Raw genomic sequence first — 27,610 nt, forward strand, 5'->3', positions numbered from 1 at the left:
GCCCTCGTATGATAACATGTTCTGAGTACGTTGACCGTTGATATGAAAAATTGGCTTGATTCATTCTTGGCTGCCAAGCCGGCGCAGTTCTTTTGGGATGGGATCCACAAATTGCCAGAAAGATGGGAAAATGTCATAACTTGAGATGGGCAATACTTTGAATAATACTACTGTACATGTTTTTCTTAAATAGTTATAGAACACAATAATTTTTCCTTCAACCGTGACTTTAATCATGGTTTTCTATGAAGTTTCTTGAATGATAATGTTTATTTTCATTTTTAATTACGAGTTAAATTAAGTTATGATGAACTCTGCTGTATTGTTTAAAAACAGCGTAAGTGTTAATGAATAGAATACTTTCTACGACACTGCTCGTTACAAGTAACAAATTATTATTACACATCGTCGACGTGAGATTTTTACCGCCTACCCGCATTTGCATAATTTTTCCGCATGTGCGAAGGCGTTCGTCATATAAAGGTAGATGAAGAGTTGTGAAGCGGGTGAAACGTGCTGCTTTAACCGGAAATTGGCACCGACGGCACCCGCATCCGTGTACCAGAAATTTCAGAGGCATATCTCTCCAAATAATTGGAATATAGAATGTTTTCCTTAAGGAATTATGGATAAGTAATAAGAATATCATAGTATAGTAAGTAAACTGTATCTTTTGTTTCTTTGATTCTCATAAATAAAAAATTGGAAAATAGAAATTAAAAACGCTGAAGTCAGTCAGTCAAAATCGCGATTCTTTGAACAATTGATATTTATTTTTTCATGACAATATTTACTAGTTAAAAATTTACTAAATAGAACTGAGAATCCCTTCTCATAAACTGTGGTTGATTCTAGGTTTTCTTTTATTGTTATTATACGTTTCACGGGTAACATTGTTGATAAAATTGAACAAGTTAATTAACTCAATAGATTATCACACAAATTGTAACATAATTATCAATCACTTCACTTTATACCGCTCAGATTGACTTCTATCGCTCGCCATGTATCTTCGTATTCAACTACTTATACTCTAATATGATCTCTTGTTTCATATATAATTTTATCATAGTACATGTTAGAAACTTTAATAGTGTCTAGTAACTCTTCCAGAAAAATCTCGAATATGTTCAACAGTTACCCAAAAGATGGATCAACCCATAATTTTTTATAGTTTTCACTACATTCATTGCCGGCGCTGTCAGAGTGTAAAACTTTGTGATATTATGTAGAAGCGCCTCTAAAGATGATACCCAAGAGAATTAGTTTCGATATGCACTCCTTAGAGATCAAAAACGTGAAATATACAGAAAATGTAGTTGAGCAAAGTTGTTTAGCAACGATTCTAGGAATATTACTAAATTAGTTCTAAAACCAAAATAGTTAAATGGACTCATTAATTATTTGTTCAGTAAATATCACAGCTATTCGTTTATTAAATATTTAGTTGATAAACATATCATGAAATTTCCAGGTACTTAATGAAGTTCTGGTAAGTTTTCAGTAAAATTGTATTAGCTTACGTTACACGCATTAAAATTTCAACTAAAATCACATCGTGAATTAATTTATTCCATGAAAGCTTTTCCATCCGATCTTTAGTATTTTATTTCACCAGTATGGTCACAGAAATACCTGGCCTGACCCAGAGATGGCGGTAGTTCCTTGAAAAATATCATTAGAAAGTTGACATCAATCGATAGTGAACGTTTTCAGTGAATTTGTAAAGATGGAAAAAAATGATAATTGTTATGTGATACAATACTTTTATTTGAAAGGTCTTAGTCGAACCAATATAAAATCTGAACTAGATTCTAATCTGGGTGAGACTGCTCGTACGACCTGCGAAGACCAGCATCTCAGTGGTTGATCAAATAAGGTGACGACTCCAGAAACGTTGAAGAAAATCCAGAAAGTAGTAGACATAGTAGACATTTCAAAAAGCGCATATTAACTGAAAATTTGTACATGAGAAAGCTGTGCGCAAGATGGGTACCAGATTCGCTTGCAATGGAACAAAAACAGCGTCGTTGTTTCCATGTGTGTTTAGCAATGCTTCATAGAAATAAAGCCTAATTTTTACGCCTTTTCATAACCATAGATGAAACGTGGGACCATCATTTTACACCAGAAACAAAAGAACAATCAAAACAATGTACTGAAAAGGGAAAAACTGCAGGCAAGGTTATGCAGTATCATTTTCCTGTTAGTCTATATAGACGATATCTTTTCTTATGAAAGAACTGTAATGAAATATGGTTTAAAAACATTACCCATTCTATTTGGCAAATTTTTCTAGAACTTTTATGGTATTTTTTCCTTTCATCACATCAAACTGGAAGTCAACAAGGTTCTCGAGAGAAGTGGGTACTTCGAAAACTAATGCCCATACTAAAAAAGAAGCTTCTTGTAATACATCAATACACTGGACAGTTGAACAAGTATATATAGAGTAATGACGCGAAGTCTTTGAAAGTGAAGAATATCGCTCTATGGTATTCCTGGACATCAGCCAAGCTTCTGATAAAGTCTTGCATAAACCACTTTTATGTAAACTAAAACAAAACTTCAATCAATCAATCCACGATGGTGTACCTCAAGGAAGCATATTAGGCCCCATATTATATCTAATAGTTACAGCCAAAAGACAGACACATTACCACGATGACATTCGTCGCTGACACAGCATTACTTGGATCTGACTTAAATCCTAAAATAGCCTTCGAAATGCTTCAAAATAGCTTGACAAAAATACAACACTGGATGGAAAAATGGAAAATAAGAATAAAAGAGGACAAATCACAACAGAGAATATTAGCAATGGTTGAGGAAACTTGCCCGTTTGTAAAACTGCACGGCAAATACAAAAAAGGTACATAATCATTGCTTTGCATAGAAAAATCCAAATATTTCAAGAACTTATAATATCAGATATAAGGAATGCTTGATAGAAAAAAAAGTATGTTGAGTCATCAAATACATGATGATTCATAAATAATTGTGAAGACCAATGACGGTTAAAATCACTCAAATTGATATCTCCAAGGACATAAAAATCACTGAACTTTATCATACTAATCAATCACCCTGTATACGTAGTATGTGAAATCTATTTTTAGAAATATGATCATGAAAATTTCCGTAATATGGAAAGGTGAAGTTTCTCAAAAATTTGAATCAGCTCTATTCCGCTACCACTGACCCAAACCAGATAGCAGCATAGACTGTTGTTACAAGATTTAATTGATTATTTTCGTATATTTTGTATCAATTTTAATTAGTATTCTTATAAGCTCCGAAAAACAATAGAAATTCTTTAGAGAAAATTTCATCAAACGATATTTGCCCTAATTAATCCATATAACCATCCAAGAAAAAAATCCGTCGGTGTATTTGAATCGAGATGGAGATTCCCACGAGAACTTCAATCGAGTTCCATTCCTTCACGGTGTATTTAACTCAATTGACACAAGCCAAAGAACATCTCCGAGAAACGGGATCTGTGCGCGGATTAAGGACGACACCAAAAGTACCACTGGCATTAGAACGTCCACTCTACTTACGGATTGTAATTCACGTTTCGTTGATTTCTAACAAATCTCTTGTGGTTGTGAGTGTGTCTGGGAGTATTTTGGAATTGGTGAAATTAGAACATTAAATGTAATGTTTATTTATAATAGAAACAGAATCTTTGTTGAGTAATTTAAACTGTGTGTCCTCGGATGGCTAAAACAACTCTTGTAAGAGATAAAAAATTCTGTATTGCAATAACATGATTTAAGTTTTGAAAAATCAATAAGAACTTTTCCAATACACTTATATTTCTGTAAAATGTTTTTATGTTACATAAATGGCTTAAATGAAAAAAAGTTATTGAGAACATCAACATCTAGTGCCATATACAATATTGCGAAATCATTTGCCAACTATAACTTTTTTTATAATAAAAACACTTTGCTTAATACTACTGGTTCAGCAGTAATTAGTGATCATTTAATAAAAGTCAATTGAAATATTAAGCTCACCTCTTTTTCAATAAGTTTTCGTAATTTCCTGTCCCCCATCTACGCTGGTTGATTAGAGGTTCAGGATGACAAGTTGGAGCCCTTCCATCGTCATCGTCTTTCGACATCAACCGATCATTCTATAAACTGACTCGACCTCGAAATTCACGATCCTCTGCATCGGGAGAGAAAGACTAGACACAACCTAATCTCCTACGTTTCTCTGCATCATTGTGGGGAACTTGCTGTTACATAACTTGGCGTTTGAGTGTCATTTGCCTTCAGAACTAGCATTGCCTCGACCATTGCCTTCCAGCTCATGTAAATATGTTTCAAAGCTTGTCTACTTCACTAAAAGCTGGAAATTCCGGGGACTCCTCGTACTTGTATTTGGACATGTCCCAAATACAAGTACGAGGAAGCATCTACGCCAAAAATTTTCATAACGGTAACGTGTCCAGCCCAGTCCAGAAAGAAATTATCGCAAACAGAAGATAATCATCTTGTCCGACAGCTCTAAGCTCCAATGTCATGAAATACAAACTAGTTTGGGATTGACTGGACAAGCTAAATAAGAAGGATACAGTTGAATGGATTCGTTAAAAAGTAGGAGCAGACATACCATTCGTAGGTTATCAGTTACAGAACAATAGACAAAGTACTGGAAAAGGAGAAGGATAGTTGTAGAACCAGCTACTAGCACAATTTACAGGAGTTAAAGCAGGTGAAAACATTCCTAGGAACTCTATAAGCAGAGAAAATCTGTTGAATGTATCAATTCAGACAGAATAGTAACAGGAATCGGGACACTGTCGCCTCAATGGACACCTGAAGACGCTAGCTTTAGCAGATTCTATTGCGCAGAGGACGAAACCTTCTCTCGAAGTGTGAGATACTGAAGAAATCAAAAACACTACAACTGGAATTAGAAAACAAAGATTTTTGGCAGTTACAGCTATCCCACATTCTGAATTTTTTGAAAGGAGGATTAATAGATCAACTGTAAATACTGAGGATTCCCAATTTCACCCTAATACATACACACATATCATTCTGAAGCAAATCATACAGAGAGAATAAATAAGACAATTGTTATAGCTCTAATATGTTATATTCATAAAAATTCGTCTCATAATAACAAGAAAAGTATTAAAAATATAATAAGTACAAAATAAAGAAAATCCACTAATTCTTCTTTATCACATTCTCTAAACTTTCTATTATTGATGTGAGTACTTCTGAACCAGACCTCAGGTACAGGACCTGAGGTAGTAATTCTTGCTGGGGATGAGAGGGATGGCAAAAAATAACTCCAAGCGACCATATATATTTTTTTACTAAAATTTACGTTGATTTCAACACTGGAGTGTAGATAGGTAGAGGACGTCCTCGAATACATTCCGAGGTTTTATCAAATTTCTCGAATAGAGTGGAAGGTCGATAACAAATTAATTTCTTCATTAAATCAAATGTTAATGGTGAAAGTTAATGTTAAATAAATCAGAAGTGACTAGTGCGAACAAAGGAATAATTAAAATGTAAGAAAAACGTAACAAACCGAATGGCGTGTTACAGCCTACTAGTTAAAAAATTTATGTTATATTGTGTTTTTCCTTCTAAATGGTAGGCATAGTATTTCATTAGCGAGTAATGGCTCATTTAATTTAATGTTATATTTTGATCGATTATTGTTGTTTTCAGAACTAACACAATCATCTACATTTTCGGAAAATACATAGATAATTTTGAGAAAAATAACAATACACATTTGTAGTCTATCACAAAACTAATTTTGGGAAACAACCAAAAATAATATCATGAATTGTAAGTAATTCTTACCTTGGATTTCCTCTAAGAGCAGCATGATGTAAAGCATTGAATCCATTGTTGTTCGTTAACGTTATGTCGGCATTGTGATCCAGTAAAAGGGTTAACATGTCGTCACGTTTCTTCGAAATGGCGTCGTGTAACGGGGTATCACCTTCGAGATCCTGAAAGGAAAATGTTCACAGTAATCTAACTAAAACATTTTTTAAGTTGTAGATTTTTCTAGCGCGTATGTGATCGGAATTTGTATTTTGAAATGTCTTTATTCGGGACATATACTGACACGACAGAAGTTATAAAACGGCTATACAAGGTACAGAGAAATTACCTATATTTATAGATGGAACTAGAATTTATTTCTTGGGAAGCATGATTTGATGTTTGATGCTAAAACATACTATAGATAATCGAACAAAAAAATAGTTGTTAATATGAGAATAAAACGACTAGAATATTAATGTCACAGTTACCATAGCGTGAAGTAATCAAGATTAAAAGTTATAATTTCATACTTAGAAATATGTAGTTATATCTTTAAAAAAGAAAATTTCGTTTACTTTAACTCATTTCTTCCCAATAAAAAGAGGGAGATTCGATAGGTATGTTTTGGGTGGGATGAGGAATTTTTTCATGGTGAGGAAGGTTTATTGGATTTGGCACTGATTTAAGAGTTCTCTGGGATTGTGGTTTTTGTTTGTGGTTGTACCATTCCAGGCCAAAAAAGAAAAAAAAACTAAGGACCAGTCTATGTTTGCTCCAACTTAAAAAAATGGATTTTTGTTATGTTTTTTTGTTGTTTGTTTTTTTTTCGGTTTCTTCTGTTGTAAAATTTTTTTGTTTATTATTTTGATACGAAGCTAATACTAGTCGAGAGGACGGATACAGCTGCATTATTCCCTATCGCCTGCCATTTGGCTAGTGAACCGGTTCACCAGGTTACAGGAAAACCGCAGAAAACCTTCCAACATCGATAATCATTTTATTTTATTATATATGAAGTTGGCCGGGTAAGCTAGTGTTATAATAATCCACGTCAAAAGTAATTGTACGAAAGTGTGATTTCTATTTATTTTATTGAATAAATTTATCATTTAACTACAGATATCACATAATTTGTTGGTGAAGGTTCTGGTTAACAATGTGATGTGATTAGTGACAGTCAGGACAAAAAAATCCCTCGTATCCATATTTGAATAATTTATTCACCTCACTATATAAATGAATACTCTTATTTCTATTATTTTTCAAATTCCTCCGAAATACAACAGGTTGAAATCTTGTCACAACATCGGCAGTAACTTTTTAAGAATATGATAAAAAGCAACTTGTGAGAAAACTTGAAATTCCTCACAATATTCAAGACAAACCCCAAGGCGCCAGACGCAGAAAGGGACAGTAGATATACTTTTATTTCAAAAACCTCCGAGTTTAACACCGCATAAAAATGTACGTTTTCCATTGTCCTTTGCTATTCTCGCTCCCCTGTGTATACCATTTGTGGATGCAATCGACGTTACAACGTCGAAGGAAAAGAATTCTTTAAATAAAGAGAGAAAGAGCAAAGAAATGAGATCCCCTAGGTGGTTTTTACGTAAACAGAACATCATCAAAGTTATAATAATTGCCTCAATATGCTACAATATTTTTTTTAACCAAGACAAAAACAATTTAATCTAGCATCACAATGATGCAATCTTCTTTTGTCCCGAGGCCACTTAAAATGAAAAGCTCGATGTGGCTGAAACTTGCTTCACTTCATTCGTGATGTGTACATTGTATATTCTCCAAGCATTTTCTTACTCTTGATAATAATAATATGAAAATACTCAGTTTTGCAATTAGTGGAACTAAGGTACCTACATAATTAGTTTTATTGAATATTTCAAAACAGGATTATATCAAATGTCCAACAATTGAAGTAAAATTAGTAATTCGTAGTTGTCGAACATGTTTAACGAGACTCAAATAACGGAATTTACAGAGATCTTTGATGAAAATTGAAATGAAACTTCTAATTTAATTGCTGTTACATATTTTGCGATGAAAGTTGTCAAATCGGCAAAAATAATATTGAGATACGAGGATGTATTGAAAAATTCTTAGCCTACTATATAACCAAAGAACATTTCAATGTAAAAATATTTTATTACTCAACATATTCTCCTCTTAATTGGATACTTTATTAGAGCGAACCTGCAAAACGTCTCTAGACCTTAAAAAAAAATGTTTCTTGCTCTGCAAACCAGACCTCCACAGCTTTTATTATCTTCTCGCTGGAAGAAAATTTACGACCTTTTAAACTTTTTTTCAGTTGAGGATAGAGATGATAGTCGGACGGAGCCAAATCTGGTGAAGACGTGGGGTGTTCTAGTAATTCAAAATCTAAATCACGAATTTTTTGTATGGCAACATGAGATTTGTGTACAAGGGCGTTGTCCTGCAAAAACAAAACACCTTTGGATAGCTTTCCGCGATTTTTCTCTTTAATTTTTTCCCGTAGAGTGGTCAGTAATTTCGAATAGTAATCTCCAGTTATTATTCTACCCTCATCCAAAAAATAAAACATGATTACTCCATGGCAATCCCAAAAAACTGAAGCAAGAACTTTTCAAGCAGATTTTTGGACACGAAACTTCTTAGGTCTTGGAGAACCAGAGTGTCGCCATTTCATCGATTATTGCTTTGGATCTGGATTGTAGAAATGTATCCAAGTCTCATCCATAGTAACAATTCGGTTTAAGAAGTCTATATCGTTTTCAAACCGAGAACAGATAGAACGCGATGCTTCTACCCTTGCACGCTTTTGGTCAACATTCAAACATTTACAGCAATTTTTCTCATGTCCCAATTGACGTGAACTATAAGATGAACGCGTTCGTATGAAATATTCAGTGCTTCAGATATACGTTTAAGCCCAATTCGACGGTCTGATAAAATCATGTCATGAACTGCATCGATATTTTCGGAGACTGACATAGAAACTGGCATCATCTTCAATGAAAAATTTACCTCTTTTAAAACTTGCAGTCCCTTTTTTCACGGTCGCATACGAAGGACATTGAACGCCAAGGGTATTGAGCTTATCTTCGAAAATCTGCTTACCTCTTATATATAAATACAGGTACTCGATAATGGCTCGATACTCCAATTTTTCGATTTTCACAATTTCGGCGGACATCTTTTTTCTTTTAATTTATTGCGTAACTCTGGTTTACTTTTTTGACGTCAAACTTTACACTTACACTTTTAATAAGTTATTGTTCGTTGTTATGGTTACGCAATATTTTGTTTATGCATGGAACTGCTGTAGGCCAACTAGATATCAATACATCCTAAATGAATCACATATTTATTCTACACACACATTTTTTTTTCAAATTACTGGACAAATTCTAAATAGTCAGAAATGATTACATTAATACAATTTAATCAAAATTCACATCATCGCCTACGAAATACAAATACATTTCATAGTTTCTTGGAAATATCTCTCTATTGAAATTGGATTCTGCTGTCAAAATAACAATCTGAAATTGTGTTCATAACCCTAACTGCAACGGCTCTTCGGTTGTTATGCAAATATGATCGTATCTCCTTATATTCGAATTCTTGTAATATGCAAGTCAGGTATTCAATGCGAGGTTAGTCCAGTCTTTGATAAAACTAAAATTAAATGTGTGACTTGTGGATTTTCTTTGATAATTTATTTTAAATGTGGTGAGTAAGGATTGCAATCGGCATCGTTTTCAGTTCGACTGGATCTAACCGATTTCCCATCGCTTCTGCCAGATCGAAGTGGAACTGGTCGGGTTGATCAAATTAGAATGATTTCTGCTTTTTGGTTCAAAATGAATTGTTAGGAAATTAATCTAGCGTTATTATTCAACGGTAGTTTATAAAAAATGAATCTTGTCGGTATATAAAATCAACTTTATTTCCAATCCAATTTTGAAATTATACAACAAGCATCATCATGATTTGATGAATCTGTCTAATGAATGGCAAAATGTTTATATCATAATAGAAACTCTTCAGTTTAATCAACTTAAGATAAATAATAATATATGTGATAAGAAAATCATTTTTTATTTTTAAACAAATGATTATAGCAAACGAATAGTGTTAATTGTGTGATCTGCTTGTCCCGATCTCCGTCACCTTCAAATGCTTCTATGCCCTCTTTTATTATTTTATCAAAAACTTTCTCTGTTTTTATTATAACACATAGTTTTTGCTGAATTAGTAATTGAATTTGAATTCTTCTTGTAATGTCAAAGATTTTCTTTTTTCTAATCGTTCGACTTTGGCAAAGTACATCAGATTGGTTTACATTTTCATATTCCTTTAGATTGAGTGAAATATTCTTGTTCAGAGATATCAAAATTTTAGATAGAGAAAGAGAGAAATTGTCAAAAAATGGTTACAGTTTGTAGTTAAAAGCTTATAAAAGCTAAAAAACTAAATTTGAAAAAAATGAATAAAGATGACACAAATAAAATAAAATTTCAATATACAGAATAAAACCACAATTAGTAACAAAATTATAGGTAATAGTAATAAGTAATAATTAGTCTGTAGCAAAATTAAACCAGTATGCGGTATGTCCGGAATTAATAATATTATTAGAAGTCGTTTAAAGAGTAGAAAGCACTTTGCCCTCAAATTATTGCGGAATGCGGGAAAAGATTATATCGATTTGATTTCAATTGGCAAGTGATTGTACATTTTTTTGAATTGTAAAATATTGAGCCCTTAACTAATTCTGAACGTGGAGTAGGTAGATAAAGGTCGTACTCCGCGTTCCTAAGTGAATAGTCGTGCAACGACCTTAGTTAGTCTATCACTTTATAAAATTTTTCAATGCTTATATCTCAACAAAGGAAATAATATATTTTATGAAAAAAAACGACACTTGCGTGTTTTAATAACGTATTTAGAGGGATTTTCAACCTCTTTAGTCCCAGTCACATTAAAAAAACAATTAATGTGACTAGGACTAATATAGGTGCTTATACTAGCATATATACAGTAATTGTATACAAAATAAAAGTTTTGGTTGTAATGGTCGATGTCGAAATACACGATGGCAGTCAAAGTGTTAAAATAACTAACAGCCGATTTAGAATTTCACTTAATTTGCCTTAGTGATACGGAAACGATCGAAGGGGTGAACAACATAATGTACATGATTAATGGCTAATACTCTAACGAAGATTCTATTAGAGGAAATTCTGTTAGCCCTTTGATTAATGCGCAATTCAATAATGTCGTCTATCTACACCGCTATTATTTATACACAGCTCCGCGTCAAGATGACGCTGAACTAGCCGTTTCATTACTGATTAACTACCACCTATTTGTCCAGGAATATATAATAAATAATATATATTATATACTTAAAGAAGTTGATTACGTAAATTTTAAATGACCTTATAAACAAAACCGTTGTACATCGATTCACGATATATCATCGGCCTAATTGTAAAACCACCTAACTCTTCTTTCAAATTTTACAGGAGGCATAAGAAACCAATTTTTCAACTTTCATTACCGCATACACTATTTTGAACTTATTTTAAGTAATTCGACATTTTTTCAATTATTTTAAGAAAAGGCTGAGATGATTTATGGTATTTTCAATTATAATATCACCCAAATACATAAAAATTGAAGTGATTCGATTTCAATAGACATCATAAAACATCAATCAACATAAAAAGAGATAATAAGCCTCATTCAGCTTCTATGCATGTTAATTGACAATATCTGACAAAAGTAGATGCAAACTCACCTAAATATATGAGAATTGATGTGATTCGATCTCCATCGACGTCAATAGACACCAGCAAACATTAATAGGATTCATGTTGTCAGTACTGCTGTACAGAGTGGACTTTGAAAGCTGCAATGATCAAAAAACTTGGAAGCATTTGAGATGTGGCTGTATAGACTCATCTTGAAGATACCCAAGACTGACAGAAGACTGCAGAAGAAGTGACAATCGACCTCAATCGGGTTATATACATGTTAATCGACAATATATGATAAACTAAGACGCAGATTCACATGAATATATAAAAATTGATGTGTCTCAACATCAGTCAATGGACATCGGGAAAGATCAATCAACATGACGTGATAATCGGCCTCAATCGGCTTCAATGTATGTTAATCGACAATATCTGACAAAAGTGAACGCCAATTTACCTGAATATATAAGAACTGATGATTTGATCTCAAATGACGTGTGAATCATAGAACTTCAATTTTTAGAGAAAGTAAGCTAAGGCGGTTCGTTTAGAATCTGTGGTTCGATGACGTCTAACAAAAATATAAGCACGCAAGGGTACCACCCAACTCGGAAGCAATTGAGTCAAACAAGTGGCGCTGTACGCCAAGATCAGTCTCAAACGTCTCGGGACACACGCCAACTGATTATGAGAAGTGTGTATTTAGTCATTTTTTACGAAGTTGAAGGGGCAAAGTAAGATTCTGTTTTTAATTTAAGTTAGATATGTTCTGTCATTGTTTACTGGTTCTGATACAACAGTCATATTCATTTAATCCTTAAGTAAAAATTTGTTCATTTTTTCTACCTATCATTCATTAAAATAAAAAGATTTTCTGATCTAAACAAAATGATTTTCCAACAACTTGGGACTGAAGCTAACCAAATTTGAATCTAACATAAAGTCTCTGGGCGTCAAGCGAAAATATCTCTCTAAATTCAAAATATTAAATTATTATAGAAAAAATCTTTATTAAAATTATTTCGAATTTCAGTTTTTCATTATATGTTTCGAAAATTTATTTACTATGTTTTTTTTAACAATTCCCTAGTGGTTGCTCCTTAAAACCATTTAAGTTTCTTAATTGATAATTCAATTTTTGAATATTAGAAATTATTTATATGTTACATGAGGGAGCATAAGAATTTTAGAAGGACTAGAGTAGCACAAAAAAGTTTGGAAAACACTGGCTTACACTTTGAATAAAATTAAGAAGAATAATAGTCATGTATGGGGGGTCAAGGAAAGCTGAACCACAAGTGTATGTCTCTTTATGTCCCTTGTCTCCCGGCCGCCATCTTAAATAAAGGGGTGAAAAGCTATTTTTGACGATATCTCGCGAACTATTGTCCCTACAAAAAATTCGTAAAGACATAAATTGTGACAAATCGCTTTGCCTACAATTTTGTCTATGACATTTTTTGCTATGAACCGCTAATTTAGAAAAATATGAGCAAAAAAGTGCAAAAATTTTGTCAACAATTTGTTTTTTTGCTCAATAAATTGTTTTTTTGATTTTTCAATAAAATTATCTGGGAACAATCTTTTAGATCGATCTTTGAGGATTAATTTTACATGTCAATTTTTTTATTTCCACTCATTCTTGTGGTTCATAGAGTGCTCCAAAAGTGCTGGGCGCGTTTATGGACTATTTGCATCGATAATATTAGATAGTTACTGTGAAAACCCTGATATTGCTGGAACGTCTGCGTCGCATCAAAAAATATCAATCTACAGAAATTAAGTTTGATAAAACGAATGTAGCAACAATATCACAAGAAAAATTTATTGGGAAAAAAAGTCGAACTCAATAGATCTTCTTAAAACTGCTTTTTCGTGCCGACCAAACTGTATCAGATGCAGATTCACTCATTGTCTCTTCTGCGCTTATTATGACAGAGGACATTGAAATTCTCGTATTGCTTACGGCAGTAGGTAGAGAACTATCAAACATTTCATTTTTAAAACCTTCTAAAGATCGTGTATCAAATCAGTTATATAGCCCTTCAAGTTGCACGTATGGAGATCTTATAGCTCAGAATTTCTGTTTCTCCATGCTTTCTCAGGTTGCGATATTAACCTATAACATGGAGAAACCTAAATTTATCAAAATTATGGAGAAACATACAGCTGGTGGTGCCGCGCTCTTTTTGTCTAAAAAAGTTGTTCCGTCTTTATTCGTTCTTGTTGGTGAACGTTTTCTCATAGCATTAACAATAATAAAGAATTTTATATTTTATTTTATATGTACAATAGTACTTATTAAATGACTAATTTCACAGCCCTTATTAACCTACTATAAGCTATGAGGGAGCCATCTGTTGTTTGACATACACATAATGACTTTTTTGTTTTCAATATTCTTAACTATCGCTCAATCAATACTATAACGTATTCAAACTTTTTTATTCTCTGTGTATCGATAAATTTGAGAAAATAGCAATCGAAAGCACCCTCGTGATTTTAATATGAATAAAAAACATACCAAGAATGAACTGTACTGTATATAATTCGTTCTATTGCGAAAAGTAAAGTCTTGATTTAATGCCAAGCAAAAGTACAGGAAAACCTGAAAAATAAGTAGCCGAGCTCCGAGTACAACCCAAAAAGACCACAAGATTTATGCCCGTACTTTATTACTTGGCCGTGTCATTATTTTAATGTAGATGCTATGCACAGTTTGCGTTTCGTATAGAGCGTCGCAGAAAAGAATACGCGACGCCGACGCTTCGTTGCACACCGACGCACCGATGGCCGGCTGATACATGACAGTATAGTGTTACTACTCTCCCCTAGCACGTCTCCATTTTGAGTCTCCAGCTCCAATTTATTTATATAAATGAATAATAAATACTAAATACGAAGGCTGTTCGACCGTAGAGTGACTTTTCTGAGGTTGACAACATTTTCGTAACGGAGATTATTCTTAGAGTCCGTCAAGATAGGATATTAATTTACTTTTGTGATAGTTTCAATACTTAAATATAAAGACTACTCTCGTTGTTGGGTGAATATGGATCGTATAAATTGAACATTACTTTTCCTGTCGACAATCTAATTAAAGAAACCGAGTAAAAGTGATTACTCTCCTTAGAGCACTTCATCCCGTAGAATTATTTGTATTTTATTTGTAACTACTTCAGATCAAAGTAAAACCATAACAAAGGATGTGAGAGTATAGAGGCAGGAGAAAGTAATCATCGTTTAGTATAAGAAAAATAAAATAAACCAAATATCGAGGAGATGGGTAGAGAGGTTAATGGGAGTTTTAAAGTGAAACTTCTACAACAATTCAGAATCAAAAAACTATATTAGAACAGGCTACAAAATATAAAAGAAAGATGGGCCCTAACAGAAATCTTTCAACACTTGAAACAAACAATGAGAAATCAGCAAAAGGAGCAGCACTTGATATTGAAACAAATTAAGGTATGTAGAAACATATAGTGAAGAATTAGAAGCGATGATGGAAGAGATAAAAGAGGCTTTCCAGAGATGACTGGGTGGTGACAAAACAATAAGAACACAAGGAGAGTACGTTATCTTTAGAATGCAGGTAAAACAAAGAGTGATACTAGCCAATTAATGCAAACCTCCGTGATATACACGGGCAACGTTTTCCGGGAGAATTTTGCAGCTCCGTGAACGTCACGGTCACTGTAATTTTATATGTCTCAAAATATTACAGCTCCGTATGGGTCACGGTTAATATAGAAATACTGATTTATATGGTATTCTGCGGTCCAACAGAAAAGATTTACCACGACAACTTGTGACTAAATAAACTAAAAAAAATAGTATCTATAGCATTCCAAAGAAAAAAAGTCATGGTAGTGAAGTGGCATAACAAGAAAGAAATTTGTCTTTTGTCGACAATTCACAATTCCCAAAATGTCCTAACTGCGAAGAAAGTTAACGAAGGAAATCTCATGAAGAAACCTAAATTTTTTGTGGTCTACAATAACACCATGGGAGGCGTCGATAGATTAGATCAACATTTACATGACTAACTAAAAAAATATTTATGCATTTATTTGATTTTGCTATTTTCAACTCTTTTATTTTGTGCAAAAAAATGGAGGAGCGATGGATAATTTGGAATACAGAACAAAACTGATAGAGGAAATGGTATAAAAATATCATTTCAATACAAACGTCAAGAAGGCAGGGCGACAAAGACATATGGGACCATTACGACTAACGGAACATTATCCTGACTTTATTCCTCCAACTTAAAAAAAAGGCTGTACTTAATTGAAATTTTGCAGTATGTTGTTCAAGAAAAGATAGCACGGGCAAACACATCAGAAAAGAAACAAGATATTGGTGCAGTGAGTGTGATGGAAATCTGGGTAGTACCTTGTTTCAAAATTTACCATACACAATTAAAATATTAATAAAAAAATATTTTCGCATACATTAGTTAAAATAAATGTACATAATAATAATTAGTAGCAAAAAAATAAAAGATGTTTTTTGTACCTAAATTGATTAAAAAAATGTGCATTAAGGGGCTAGAAAGAAACGAATACTGGGAAAGATTATGTAGATATAAACGACAAAATCAGCTAGTAGATCAACTGCAGCATGTGAAAGACAAGTACATTATCGAAGCAACAATAAAGCTAAGAATATTATACAAAAAATGATGATAATGAAGGAAAATCAACCAGGATATATTCAACGGACAGCTACAGTGAGCGAAGCAAAAAAACACGGAAAGAATCTTATACTTCATTCAGGTGATGTTCAACTAGATAGAAAGAGGAGAAAATATTCCATGGGAATGGAATTTGTCTCACATATATTCCATATATAAAAGAGGAAATAAGAAATCAACTATTATAGAAGAAGAATTGGTGTCATTCCTCCAATCGCAAGAATTTCAACCACAATAATAAGATACATAATACTCGTAGTATTATGTTTATATATAGTCTACATAGGGCAGACATCTCAGCATTTAGAAAATATACTAAACGGTCATCAAAGATTCAAAAATTCTCGGAACGGAATCTTATACACGATAAAGAGTAGGCTAAAAATTTTTCAGTATATCATCGTATAATATAGCAATATATGGATGATTAATGAAAATTAAAGAGATTTATATGGATGATTTATGGTCATAAGGAAAAAACTCGTGAGAGAAATGGGAGAAGATGATAATTTATAGATCCCGTGCCGTTGTACGTAAATATTATCGAATAAAAGTTCGATAGCCAATGAATTAAATATTTTATTCAGTATTTTGCGTGAAAGATTACTGAAAGCTGGGTGACGCGATTCCTTAATGCTGATCACAAACTCGTTCGCATCAAACAATTGTTTAAGACATGTTCAACCTTTATCCAAGTGAGTTTTTCCGATATGCCAGAGTAAATGAAGCTTTACTATTATACCCTAGAAGAAAAAATACAATCGAGGAATAGGTTTACTAGGAAACAAAAGACCGTTTTATCGGCCAATAAAATCATAACCAAAATTGTAATTATTACTGAGAAATTCTAATTATTACCGAGAAAAAATGATAATTGGGTGAAATTGTGCTAATTTTCTGACACGTTTGGTGAAATTGATAAACAACGACCCTTTTTATTGAGAATAAAAGTTTTATTTCATCATGCGTCACGTTTCATCTTACGCCTGCCCATTAATCCGCAAATGTTGCAGAAAAATTAGCTGAACTCCGTTACGATTTATGGTCCCTTCCGCCAAATTCTCCCGATCTGACTCCCCCTAATCGCTATATATTCCCAAACTAAGAGAAATGGCTTCGGGATAAGCAACAAATTAAGAGGTGATTGCGGATACAAACGCGCATTTTCCGTAACTTCTAAAATATTATTTTTGTCTGGACTGAGTGTGTAGGGTTGAAGAGTGACTATGTTGGCGAATTAAATATTTTTTGTACAATAAATTATCCAAAAATCTCGTCAAACGTTCTTTCCTCGTAAAAATCAAATTTAACAAAAGGAGGATCTTTAGTTTTTTATCATATTTGTTTTTAAGCTAAATAAGTTATTCTAAAAGGAAACTAACAACAAACAATAACAAAACCAAAAAATCTAACAATTATGCCAACAAATAGAGATAAAGACAGAATAATTAAGGAAGAGAATCATGCTACAAACTCGTCCACTGTTATAGACTGTGAAGCCAGTGCTGTTCCAATATGTTGTCGAAGCAAAAAGTTTTCACGTTATAATTTTTTGTAACCTATTTATACTATTTGTTCACGGCAAACTAGAGATTTTCAGGACTCGAGGATTCTAAAATGTGATGATAATATATAAAATAAGGCTCTAGCAGCCGTGGGGGTTAGTAGACAATTTAAAAGCATCGCGAATACATCGGTACAGTATCAAGTAAATACAATTATGGATTAAACAGTGTATCAAATAAATTAGATTAGATTAGATTAGAAATTAATTATGTGAGTAAAACACACCAGATTCGTGGGATTGAAAACTGTCTTAAGTAAATAAGAAGAACAATAAAATAGAATAGATGATAAATAACTATAATAAATTGAAATTACTTCCAATCAACAATAAGTTAATAACAAGTTGTTATTTGATCCATGAATGAAGCACCCCCTTTATACTAGGTATTTACTGAACAAATTCACAACTATTTATTAATCAATATTATAAACATCAAATTTTTGATCTTTTCCTATTTTCTACGGAAGTCATGTATAGTAATAATCGTTGAGACTATTCTAATTATTTTTAGACCATTTACTCTATTTTAATGTTTCAAAAACGATGTAATGAAATGACAAAATAACAAGCTCTATAAAAAAAACAACGTAAAATGCAAGTTTGATAATATCTTGCCCTTATACACATAAACATTGAGCGTCACAATGGCATACGGCGTTGACAATATCCGCCTCCGACCGTCGTCGTAGTGCTGGTAATTAAGAGTCCTTCCACAGTTTATTACAGAAGTTGAAATGAATTGTTATTGTGTTATATAAATCGTGGATAATATCTTTTTATTACCCTCATATCGCGGTGCATTCTATTTTATCAGACACATTCTTATGACAAACCGCTAATGTCGTTTTGCGAAAATCACAAATGACCGTTTAATGATAGTGTTGTACAAATACACTATTAAATAAACTGCTTTTTATTACGGGCATTTTAAAGCTCTCCAGAAATGAAAAATTACACAAGAGAAGTTGGTTATCGCCTCAAACTATAATTAATAAATGTTGTTTTTATCTAATGTAGGAAAAAGTAAAAAATTATTGTGATTACGTTTTACTAATTAATGTGAATTTTGGTAGTAAGATAGTAAGGGTGTATCAAAAAATCCAACGACAAATATAGAGGAGTGTACGAAAACTGGTAATAGCAACATTAAAGGCCGATTCATAAACTTGACTTTCCGTTTTCCGTTGCCGTTGCCGTTTGCTGTTACAAAATTAAACACATTGAAATGCATAAGACCATTCGCAGTTGCTGTTTGACATCGCTATTTACAGGTGGTGAATTTCAACAAGCGAATTTTATCTTTCCCCTTCGGCCGTTCGTGGCAATAGAAAAAGCCAGTTACATTCGTTTGCGTTTATCATGTGATTTGGCTCCCAATAAAAATACTCTTTGTTATATCCTATTATATCATCCGTGAATATCGGATTTCAAACAGAAACACAAAAGTATCACAAAATCAAAAAGCAGTACACGCGTCAAAAAGAATAACAAAATTTTTAGGTCAACGGCAACAACGTCAAGTTTATGAATAGGGTGTAGAATTTACTACGAACGAACGTCAAACGGTAACGGCAAACGGTAAGTCAAGTTTATGAATCGGTCTTTTATCTTTTCCCGTTGGTCGTTCGCTACAGTTTTCGAAGCAATAGAAAAGGGCCAATCACATCAGTTTGCGTTTGTCATGTGATTTCAACGTATGACGTTAGAGCGTGATGTTGAGGTTATTTCTCTTTCTGTTTGTATGTTTATGGTGGTCTTTTGGCTTTGCTTGTGTCCTCTTCGTCATTTTCTATAATATCGTTTATAAATACCGGATTACAAACAAAAACACAAAAATATCACTAAAACAAAAAGCAGGACACATGTCAAAAGGAATAATAAAATTTTTGGATTAACAACAGCAAGTTTAGAATTTGCTAGGAATGTAAAACGGCAAACGTCACCCACGGCAACGGCAAACGGAAAGTCAAGTCAATCGGCTTTAAGTAATCGTCATCAAGATGTACTCATTCAGCATAAATAATATTGGCATCAGTACACAGTCAACTCACAATTAATTGTTGAATGATTAAGTATTTCAAGAACTAATAATTTTAACTACAGGAAATGCTTCATAAAAAAGAAGTATGTTGGTAGTACTTCTTGCTACTCACATAAAATACAGGGTGATTGATTTGAAAATTTGAAAATAATGTATTAGTATTCTGATTTAGCCCGAAATAAATAATTTTCCAGAACTTTTACTACTATCCGAATGCTGTGACTGCAACAGATCTTCATTCTTGAATTTCTCTTACATTGCACAAGGTATGAAACTTGTTACGATTTTTATGGAAAATTGGTTATAATTTTCTAAATATCCAATAAAACACATCACAATCCTCTATCACTGTAATGGGAAAAGCTGATTACAAATATGCAATGAAATGTACGATGTATCATTTAAGAAAATATAATTTTGATACGGCACAGGATTCTGGAGCACCCTATAAGATTGTGTATAATTTTAAAATGTGAACACAATCACCCTGCAGAGAATTATTTTGAATTATGTGCGTTTTTTAAACGGCAATCAAATAATCATGTAGTTAGAAAAGCGAAACAACTTAATAACCTCATAAACGAAGTTCCCAATGTAAAATATCTGGCGACAAAGGTAATAATTCTTACAGTAATTCAATTTCATTTTGTAGACAATTGAATTTGTTTTGGTTGCCTTAATAATGGGTATTATGGTTGGATCCTATGCAAATTATAGATTTACATGATGGTAGATCTTTTTTTATGGTCACTGTATATACAACAACAAAACTTGTTAGAAGATTTCGGAAAATCTTTATACAATAGTTAATAAATATTTATATATTTGCCTTAACGATATTTACCAAATAATAATATGTTCTCAATAATTCTAGATAACTCGAAAGAAACTTCTAGACAGCTGACTATTATTAAGTTCTACAATGTTGTAGATTTATTTCAAGAGCATATACGAGAATGGTCCCAGAGACCCTGACCGGTGGTTGCTTGAGAAATACCACTTTATTAGAAAGTACACAATCTATTCAACATACCTATGTTTCAAATTTGAAGACGCTACGTTGCTTAGTGTTTGTACGGCAGTCATCAATAGTGAATATTTTCAGTAAATTTGTCAACATGGGAAAAATTGGTCATCGTACAACATTTTTATTTGAAAGGTATTAGCCCAATTAATATAAAGGCTCGACTAGATACTATTCTGAGTGAGATTGCTGCAGTCAAATATTGGGTTCAACCAAATGAAGTGACGACTCCAAAAATGAAGATAATCCACAAAGCCAAATTGGATTATCGTCGGCTGGAAGTACGAAGCAAAGCAAAGACCGTTCCATCTGCAGATAAGGTGGTAGTTTGGAATGCGCATGGGATAATTTTCTCATCTTGAAAAAGGAAAAACTATCAACCGCGAGTATTATGCGCACTTATTGCAACGTTTGAGTGACGAAATCAAGCAAAAACGGTTGCATTTGGCCAAGAAGAAAGTGTTGTTTCATCAAGACAATGTACCAGCTCACATATCAATGGCCAAATTAATGAATGAAAAAAAAAGTTTAAATTGCTACCTCATACGCCCTATTTGCCAGATTTAGTTCCTTCGGATTATTTTCTGTTCCCAGACTTGAAAAAATGTCTCGGTGGATAAAAATTTTCCAACAATGAAGAATTGATGTCGACAGTTAATGGCTATTTTGAGGAACTTTTTGACGATTCTTATAAAATGGGAAAGGAACATCGCTGGGAAAAGTGTTTGGAGTGAAAAGGAGATTACATTTTTTCCAATTTTTTTTTGTTCAGCCAGATACTTGTGGGATCATCCTCGTATAAGAAACGTTACAATACGTACAACAAAACAAGATATGCTTGTTGGTGTTGAGATTATTGATATTTTAGAATTTTTTTCTGATAATGGAATAAGTTATCATTGATTTGCCCTATAATTGGATTCAGTATGTCCCAGTAATCAATAATCAACTCAAATTTGAGATTTAATGAGTATCTTATCACACAACGGTTTCAAAAGGCAGGAAACACTCATTACAATAAAAATAATAAACAGATTCATTTAAATTACCTCAAATATTCATCTATATAATTTTTTATGAAGATGAGAAAATTGTTAAATCGAAATAACGAACTGGACTAGGATGCGTTGGTAATTTTCGAATCAAACTTTTTATTGTTAATCTCCGAATAACGGTTCTTGGGTAAACTTAAGATGTAACCTGCAGCTCCGGTAATTGTCATCCTAAAAGTTTCTCATCCCTATGCCTTTGCCTTTGCCTCATTCATGGAGTAATTCAATGACCAAAGTTTGGCAAATTTATCGACGTTGTGTTGTTCGAAATACTTCCAAGGTAGTTCGAGGGCTGGATCAAGATTAGATATTCACCGGAAATGAGCTAAAATGAAAGTAGACGGTAACATTGAGGATATCTGTTAATCTGAAAAATAATTTTGAAACTTTTTGGTGAGAATTCGGAAGAAATGGAGGTAATAATCGCCTCGAAATTTCAGTTTGTTACATTTTTGAAATCAGATATATGCATCGTTGGAATGATTAGAAAATTGGATGCATCATGAACTCTAATAAATCAATATATGAAGGATGATGACATTTTGTAATGTTCATTTTGAAACATAGAATATTCAAACCACACAGGTCTTACAAACGACTACCAGCAAGTTTCCTCCCAAAAGACTAGTAGCGGAAATGAGATTATATGCTGTGATGACAATCACTAATTTTTCATTTCTAAATAAAAAATTATTCAACAGAGAAAATAAATATGTCGGAATGCACATTAAATCACCTTATCACTTTAAAAAATTTCCTTAAGACGGCAATGATTATATCTTCTCATAAAAAAGGAGATAAAGATCCAGCATACAACTATCGCAACTAACTGCAACATTTTTCGGCGATTTTTCTAAGGTTTCTGATTGTGTAAATCATATTTTAATTAACAAATTGCAATACTACGGTTTCAGAGAAACACCTCTCGCATGATTCAAGTCATACCTTACCAACAGAAGTCAGGGTTAATACAACGAAGTCTTCTTCCATGTCTATAGAATGTGGAGTGCTTTGAGGCTCAGTGCTAGGTCCTATTCTTCTGTTCATCAACAACATTGCCTATGTATATATGTATCTTTGCGGACTTGTTTTCTCTAGTAGCAACAACCCTGATGTTCCGGCACCTCATAGGACCATATCTAGTGACCTTATCACACAATCATAGTGCATTTCTAATCTTCTATGTCTTATCGTTTCTAAAGCTAAAGTTTTGTCATATCAAAATACCTGATACGTACTAAATAACGTAAAATTCTTAGGTATTGTAGACAATTATTTGAAATCGCGATTACATACCGCAGCTTTGTCTAAAAAATTCTGCGTTAGGATCAGTTTCCCAAGGAATTGAGCTTATTAATCTCTACAACAGTTTAATATGCCCAATTTAAGTCTGATCTCCGATATGCCGTTCCCTTCTAGGGTATGTATCGTACAATTCAATTTGAGTGAATCTTCAAACTACAAACGAAAGCTGCTACACACTTAGACTAAATAATGGGACCCACTAGCAGGACTCCTTTAGAAGAATCAAATATTAACTCTTCCTTCCTAATTTATATTTCCTTGTGTATATTCCGTAAGCACGCTTCTCCTATTGTAGAAAGTACATTGCATAGCTATTCACTTAGGAACGCGGAGCACGATCTCTATCTCCCACTCCACGTTCAGAAGGAGTTAAAGGCTCAATACTGTAAAATGCGAAAAAAATTAAAAATCATTTGCGAATTGAGATCAAATCTATAACTACTTTTCTCGCATTTCACAAGAAGTTGACGGCATATTCGAAGGAAATTGTCTGCATACGACTGTATTCTCATAATAATACTTAACTTTAACCATTCTACACGATGGTTTAATATTAAAACTGATTCTTAATATAAATTTTCCCATATTTCTTGATTGCCCTATATTTAATTTTATTATTTGGTTTATTTACATTATTAAATTTATTTTGACAATGATTTACACTTTATATTCAGATTTTATTTTATTTGTGTATTCATTTAGTTTGTTTATTTGTTTGTTTTGTAGTTATTTACAAGCTTCTTTTCACAGAATGTAAACATTTTTTTAAACAACAAAGTTTCTCTCTTCTCTCAATTTGTTCGTATTGAAAAATCAGAAAAAAGTCTGATTTAAAATAAAATTATGTAATCTAGATATCAAAATATTTAGAAAGTATCATCAAAAGCTCATCTTTTGGAGAAATTGTTTCCTGCTAAACAACTGAAGCAAAAATTTTACTAGGATGGTGCGTCAAGGCACAAGAGCTAATAAAAGAAATTAAAACCAGTTGTACCCATCCATGTACCCAAGTAGGGTACTAGTGAATAGATCAAGTTACATTTACAGAAATATGCTACACGGAAACCTTAAATCAAAATCTCGCATTGTAGAATCAAATACTAAAAAATATAGTATGATAATAAATAAAGATGAAACCAAGACGATGATCATTAGCACAGAAACAAAGACAAACGAAATCAAATACCGCGGATCAACAATAGCAGGGGATGATGAATGAAGAAATAATAAAAAGAACAACAAATACAGAAAAACTATTTGATGCAAGATACTTGGATCATGTAAAAAGAATTACAAGAAGAATATGAGAAACCAGAACAATATGAGATCGAAACAGATGAAGATCAAGGAAGACCTGGATGGACGAAATCAGCAAAGCCACTGAGGACAGGAGAAAGAAACTACACGGGAAAATACCACAAACAAAGCATCGAAAGAAATGGATAGTATTTTGAAACAAAAGACTCGATGGAAAAAGAAACCCAACCAGAACAAGTAGATAAATATAAGGATTCAGTAAAAAATTGACTTTTCGACCGATTTCGGTCTTTTTTGGACACAAAATATACCAACTATTCTAGGCATCTCTATTTACGTAGTTTTCAAAAATGAAATATCAACTTTCGAGAGGTTTTTAGTTGGGAACTATTTTGTGAAATTTATGGAATGGGTTCTACTGACACTGATGTTACAACTTCGAAAAATCTCTTGTGCAACAAATCAAAATCTAATTTTCTGAGACAACATATTTTGCAAAATTCGGCTCCTACGTTATAGCCGAAGATTGTAATATAGAGAAGGATACTTTTCCTTCCATTAGGATGGGAGTCGGAATCATTTAGAAGGCAAATACTCGGAAGGCAACAGACAATAATTGAGCTCCGGAATTGATCCCAGTTGGGGAGGGTTGAAATCAGGTCACTTTTGTAGATATTCATTCGGGTCAAGGATATTTTTCAATAATCAGAATCTAGAATAATGATAGTACTTATATCATTTCGTGAATCATTTTCAATTATAGGATGAATTTTGTGGAACGAATATAACTTCTATATATTATAGTCTGGTCAAATTGGACCGAAAAATAAGAGTAAAGCTACATAAATTCCCATCAAGTTGAAAATCAATAAAATCAAATACAATTGAAAATAAAATTTGAATATTCCCCATCATTTCCGTGTATGGAAAAAAATTTATTCAAGGTTAAAGGTGAAAAAAATGAGTTTTACGCCATAAAATTATTTACAAAAAACAAATCAATACTTTTTTGTAGATAAAAGTTATAATGTTTCAGAGTTACTGTCATATTTAATAGCTATAATGATTGCACGAGAAATACCAAAGCTGCATCTCAACATTGTTGACATTAGCAACATCTTCGTCCTCTTTAGAGGAGTTGTAATTCAATATTCATCGAGGCATTAGCCAGGAAAGTAGTTGTTTTCTCCTTTGAAGAACGCCTGTATATATTTTCGAAATTCCTGGTAAGAAAAGAGAAATCACCGTATCTTGTGAAAAGTAACTGTATTTAATGTATAAATATTTATTCACTTTAAGAGAGGATTCACTAAAATAATAATTTTGAATCGTTTGGGATTCACCTTACACAATACTCTCGCAACCAGGCGAAATAACAGAAAAATTGTGATATAAATCAGTAGAACATCAATGGACCGAACAGATAATGGAGTAATTATTCATTGTATATAACCAACATGTATCGTAGTAACGGACTGTCAAAAAAGTACATGTTTTATAAGAATATCAATCACCGATAAGCGCCATAAAAGTTTTAAAGCAACTCAAAATTTTACGATGTAATTGTTTGAAACTTTCGAATAAACGCTTATAAAGGATTCCGTGAACTATTCATATAAAATATGTATTTGTTGATTTCATGGAAAATAAAAAGAAAAAGTGTGAAATTGGCATATATATATATATATAGATATATATAGATTTGACGCCAATTTGCTGCATATAACTAGATGTCATCCATTTTTGTTTGTCCATTTGGTGTTTCTATTTATGCCAAGAATACAGTACATAAATTTGAATATTTGAAATAAAAAAAAAAGCAGATACGAAGTACTTGGATTTTTCTTCACATTGAAATTCACGTTACCAAATTATCAAAGGAACAAAAGATTTAAGGAGAAACTGAAAACAATGGCGTTATGAAAAGGTTGTAAATACAAAGTTAAAATCTCGAGAAGTATAAGTATAAAGGAATACGATCATTATGATTACGAGGGTGTTGGAGAGTCTTATCAGTATGTAAATTGCTCCTCATATTTCCTTTTAGTTAGGTACTTGCCAGAGATGAACGTGATTAAGGCGGTTAATATCTTAATATTCAAAAATAATAATTTTTATTAACAATAATAATAAAAAGTTCTGTTTGGAAAATAAAACAGAAAAAGAGAAAAAAATAAGTTGTCCCCAAAAAACTATTAGCAATAAGTTTTAATTTTAATTGAAGTGGAACAAATTAAATAAAATTAAAATGGTGGGAAATTTTAGTAAAAAAAAATATAGAGAGAACATATTTGAGAAAATATAGCTTAAATATAGAATAATCTCACGCGCATCTCAAAAAACCGACTCCATGAAGTTGCTTGCAGATGGAATGATCTTTGACTTCTTTGAACCCATTCTCCCTGTTCAGTCCATTGTTTAGATTGTTCTTTTGTTTCGGGTGTGAAATGATGGCAGAAATTTGGCTCTATATCTGTAAAACATTGCAAACACACGATAGAAACATCTTCACGATGCTGTTTTTGTTCCATTGTGAGCAAGCCCATCTTGCGCACTGCTTTATCATGTCCAAATTTTCAGTTGATATGCGACGTATGATTATGTCAAAAAACATTTGTATGAAATACTTTTCTCTAGGAGGTCTCGTTTCGCCACAAATAATGAGAAACGGTTTTCATCCCTTAAATAGCACTCCATTCCACTACCTCCCTTCATTTCAATCCTTTTTTTCATTGTTAATGACCTCAAGTATATATTCCAGCCGGCTGTTGCCTACTACTAATTTTGTATTTTTTCAGCTTTAAAAATCCATAACGCTATTGAGGTTCAATATTAGTTGTATACAAAACTGAAGTTCGTGAGAATTCAGATGTGGTAACATACTAGGATGGTCCCAGAAGTACCTAGCCTCACCTTTGCTTGAAAAATTCCACTGTATTAAAAAATACACAATCTATACAATATATGTTTCAAGTTTGAAGACGCCACGTTATTTAGTATTTGTTTGGCAATCATCAACACTGAAGCTTTCAGTGCATTTATAAACATGGAAAAATTGGTCATTGTTATCTGATACAATACTTT

The 27,610-nt window shown here is 32.7% G+C and overlaps 1 protein-coding gene across 1 annotated transcript in view; it reads right to left on the bottom strand.

The window, feature by feature from the left end:
* The window catches only part of LOC130902798 (E3 ubiquitin-protein ligase MIB1), a 763,066-nt gene that overhangs the window by 640,072 nt on the left and 95,384 nt on the right, over positions 1–27,610 (bottom strand). Inside the window, exon 8 of the mRNA XM_057815129.1 lies at positions 5,844–5,995. Within this exon, the coding sequence (XP_057671112.1) occupies positions 5,844–5,995 (152 nt within the window). The remainder of the gene's footprint in view (positions 1–5,843; positions 5,996–27,610) is intronic.

This window comes from Diorhabda carinulata, chromosome 2, assembly GCF_026250575.1.
Source record: "Diorhabda carinulata isolate Delta chromosome 2, icDioCari1.1, whole genome shotgun sequence".
NCBI lineage: Eukaryota > Metazoa > Arthropoda > Insecta > Coleoptera > Chrysomelidae > Diorhabda > Diorhabda carinulata.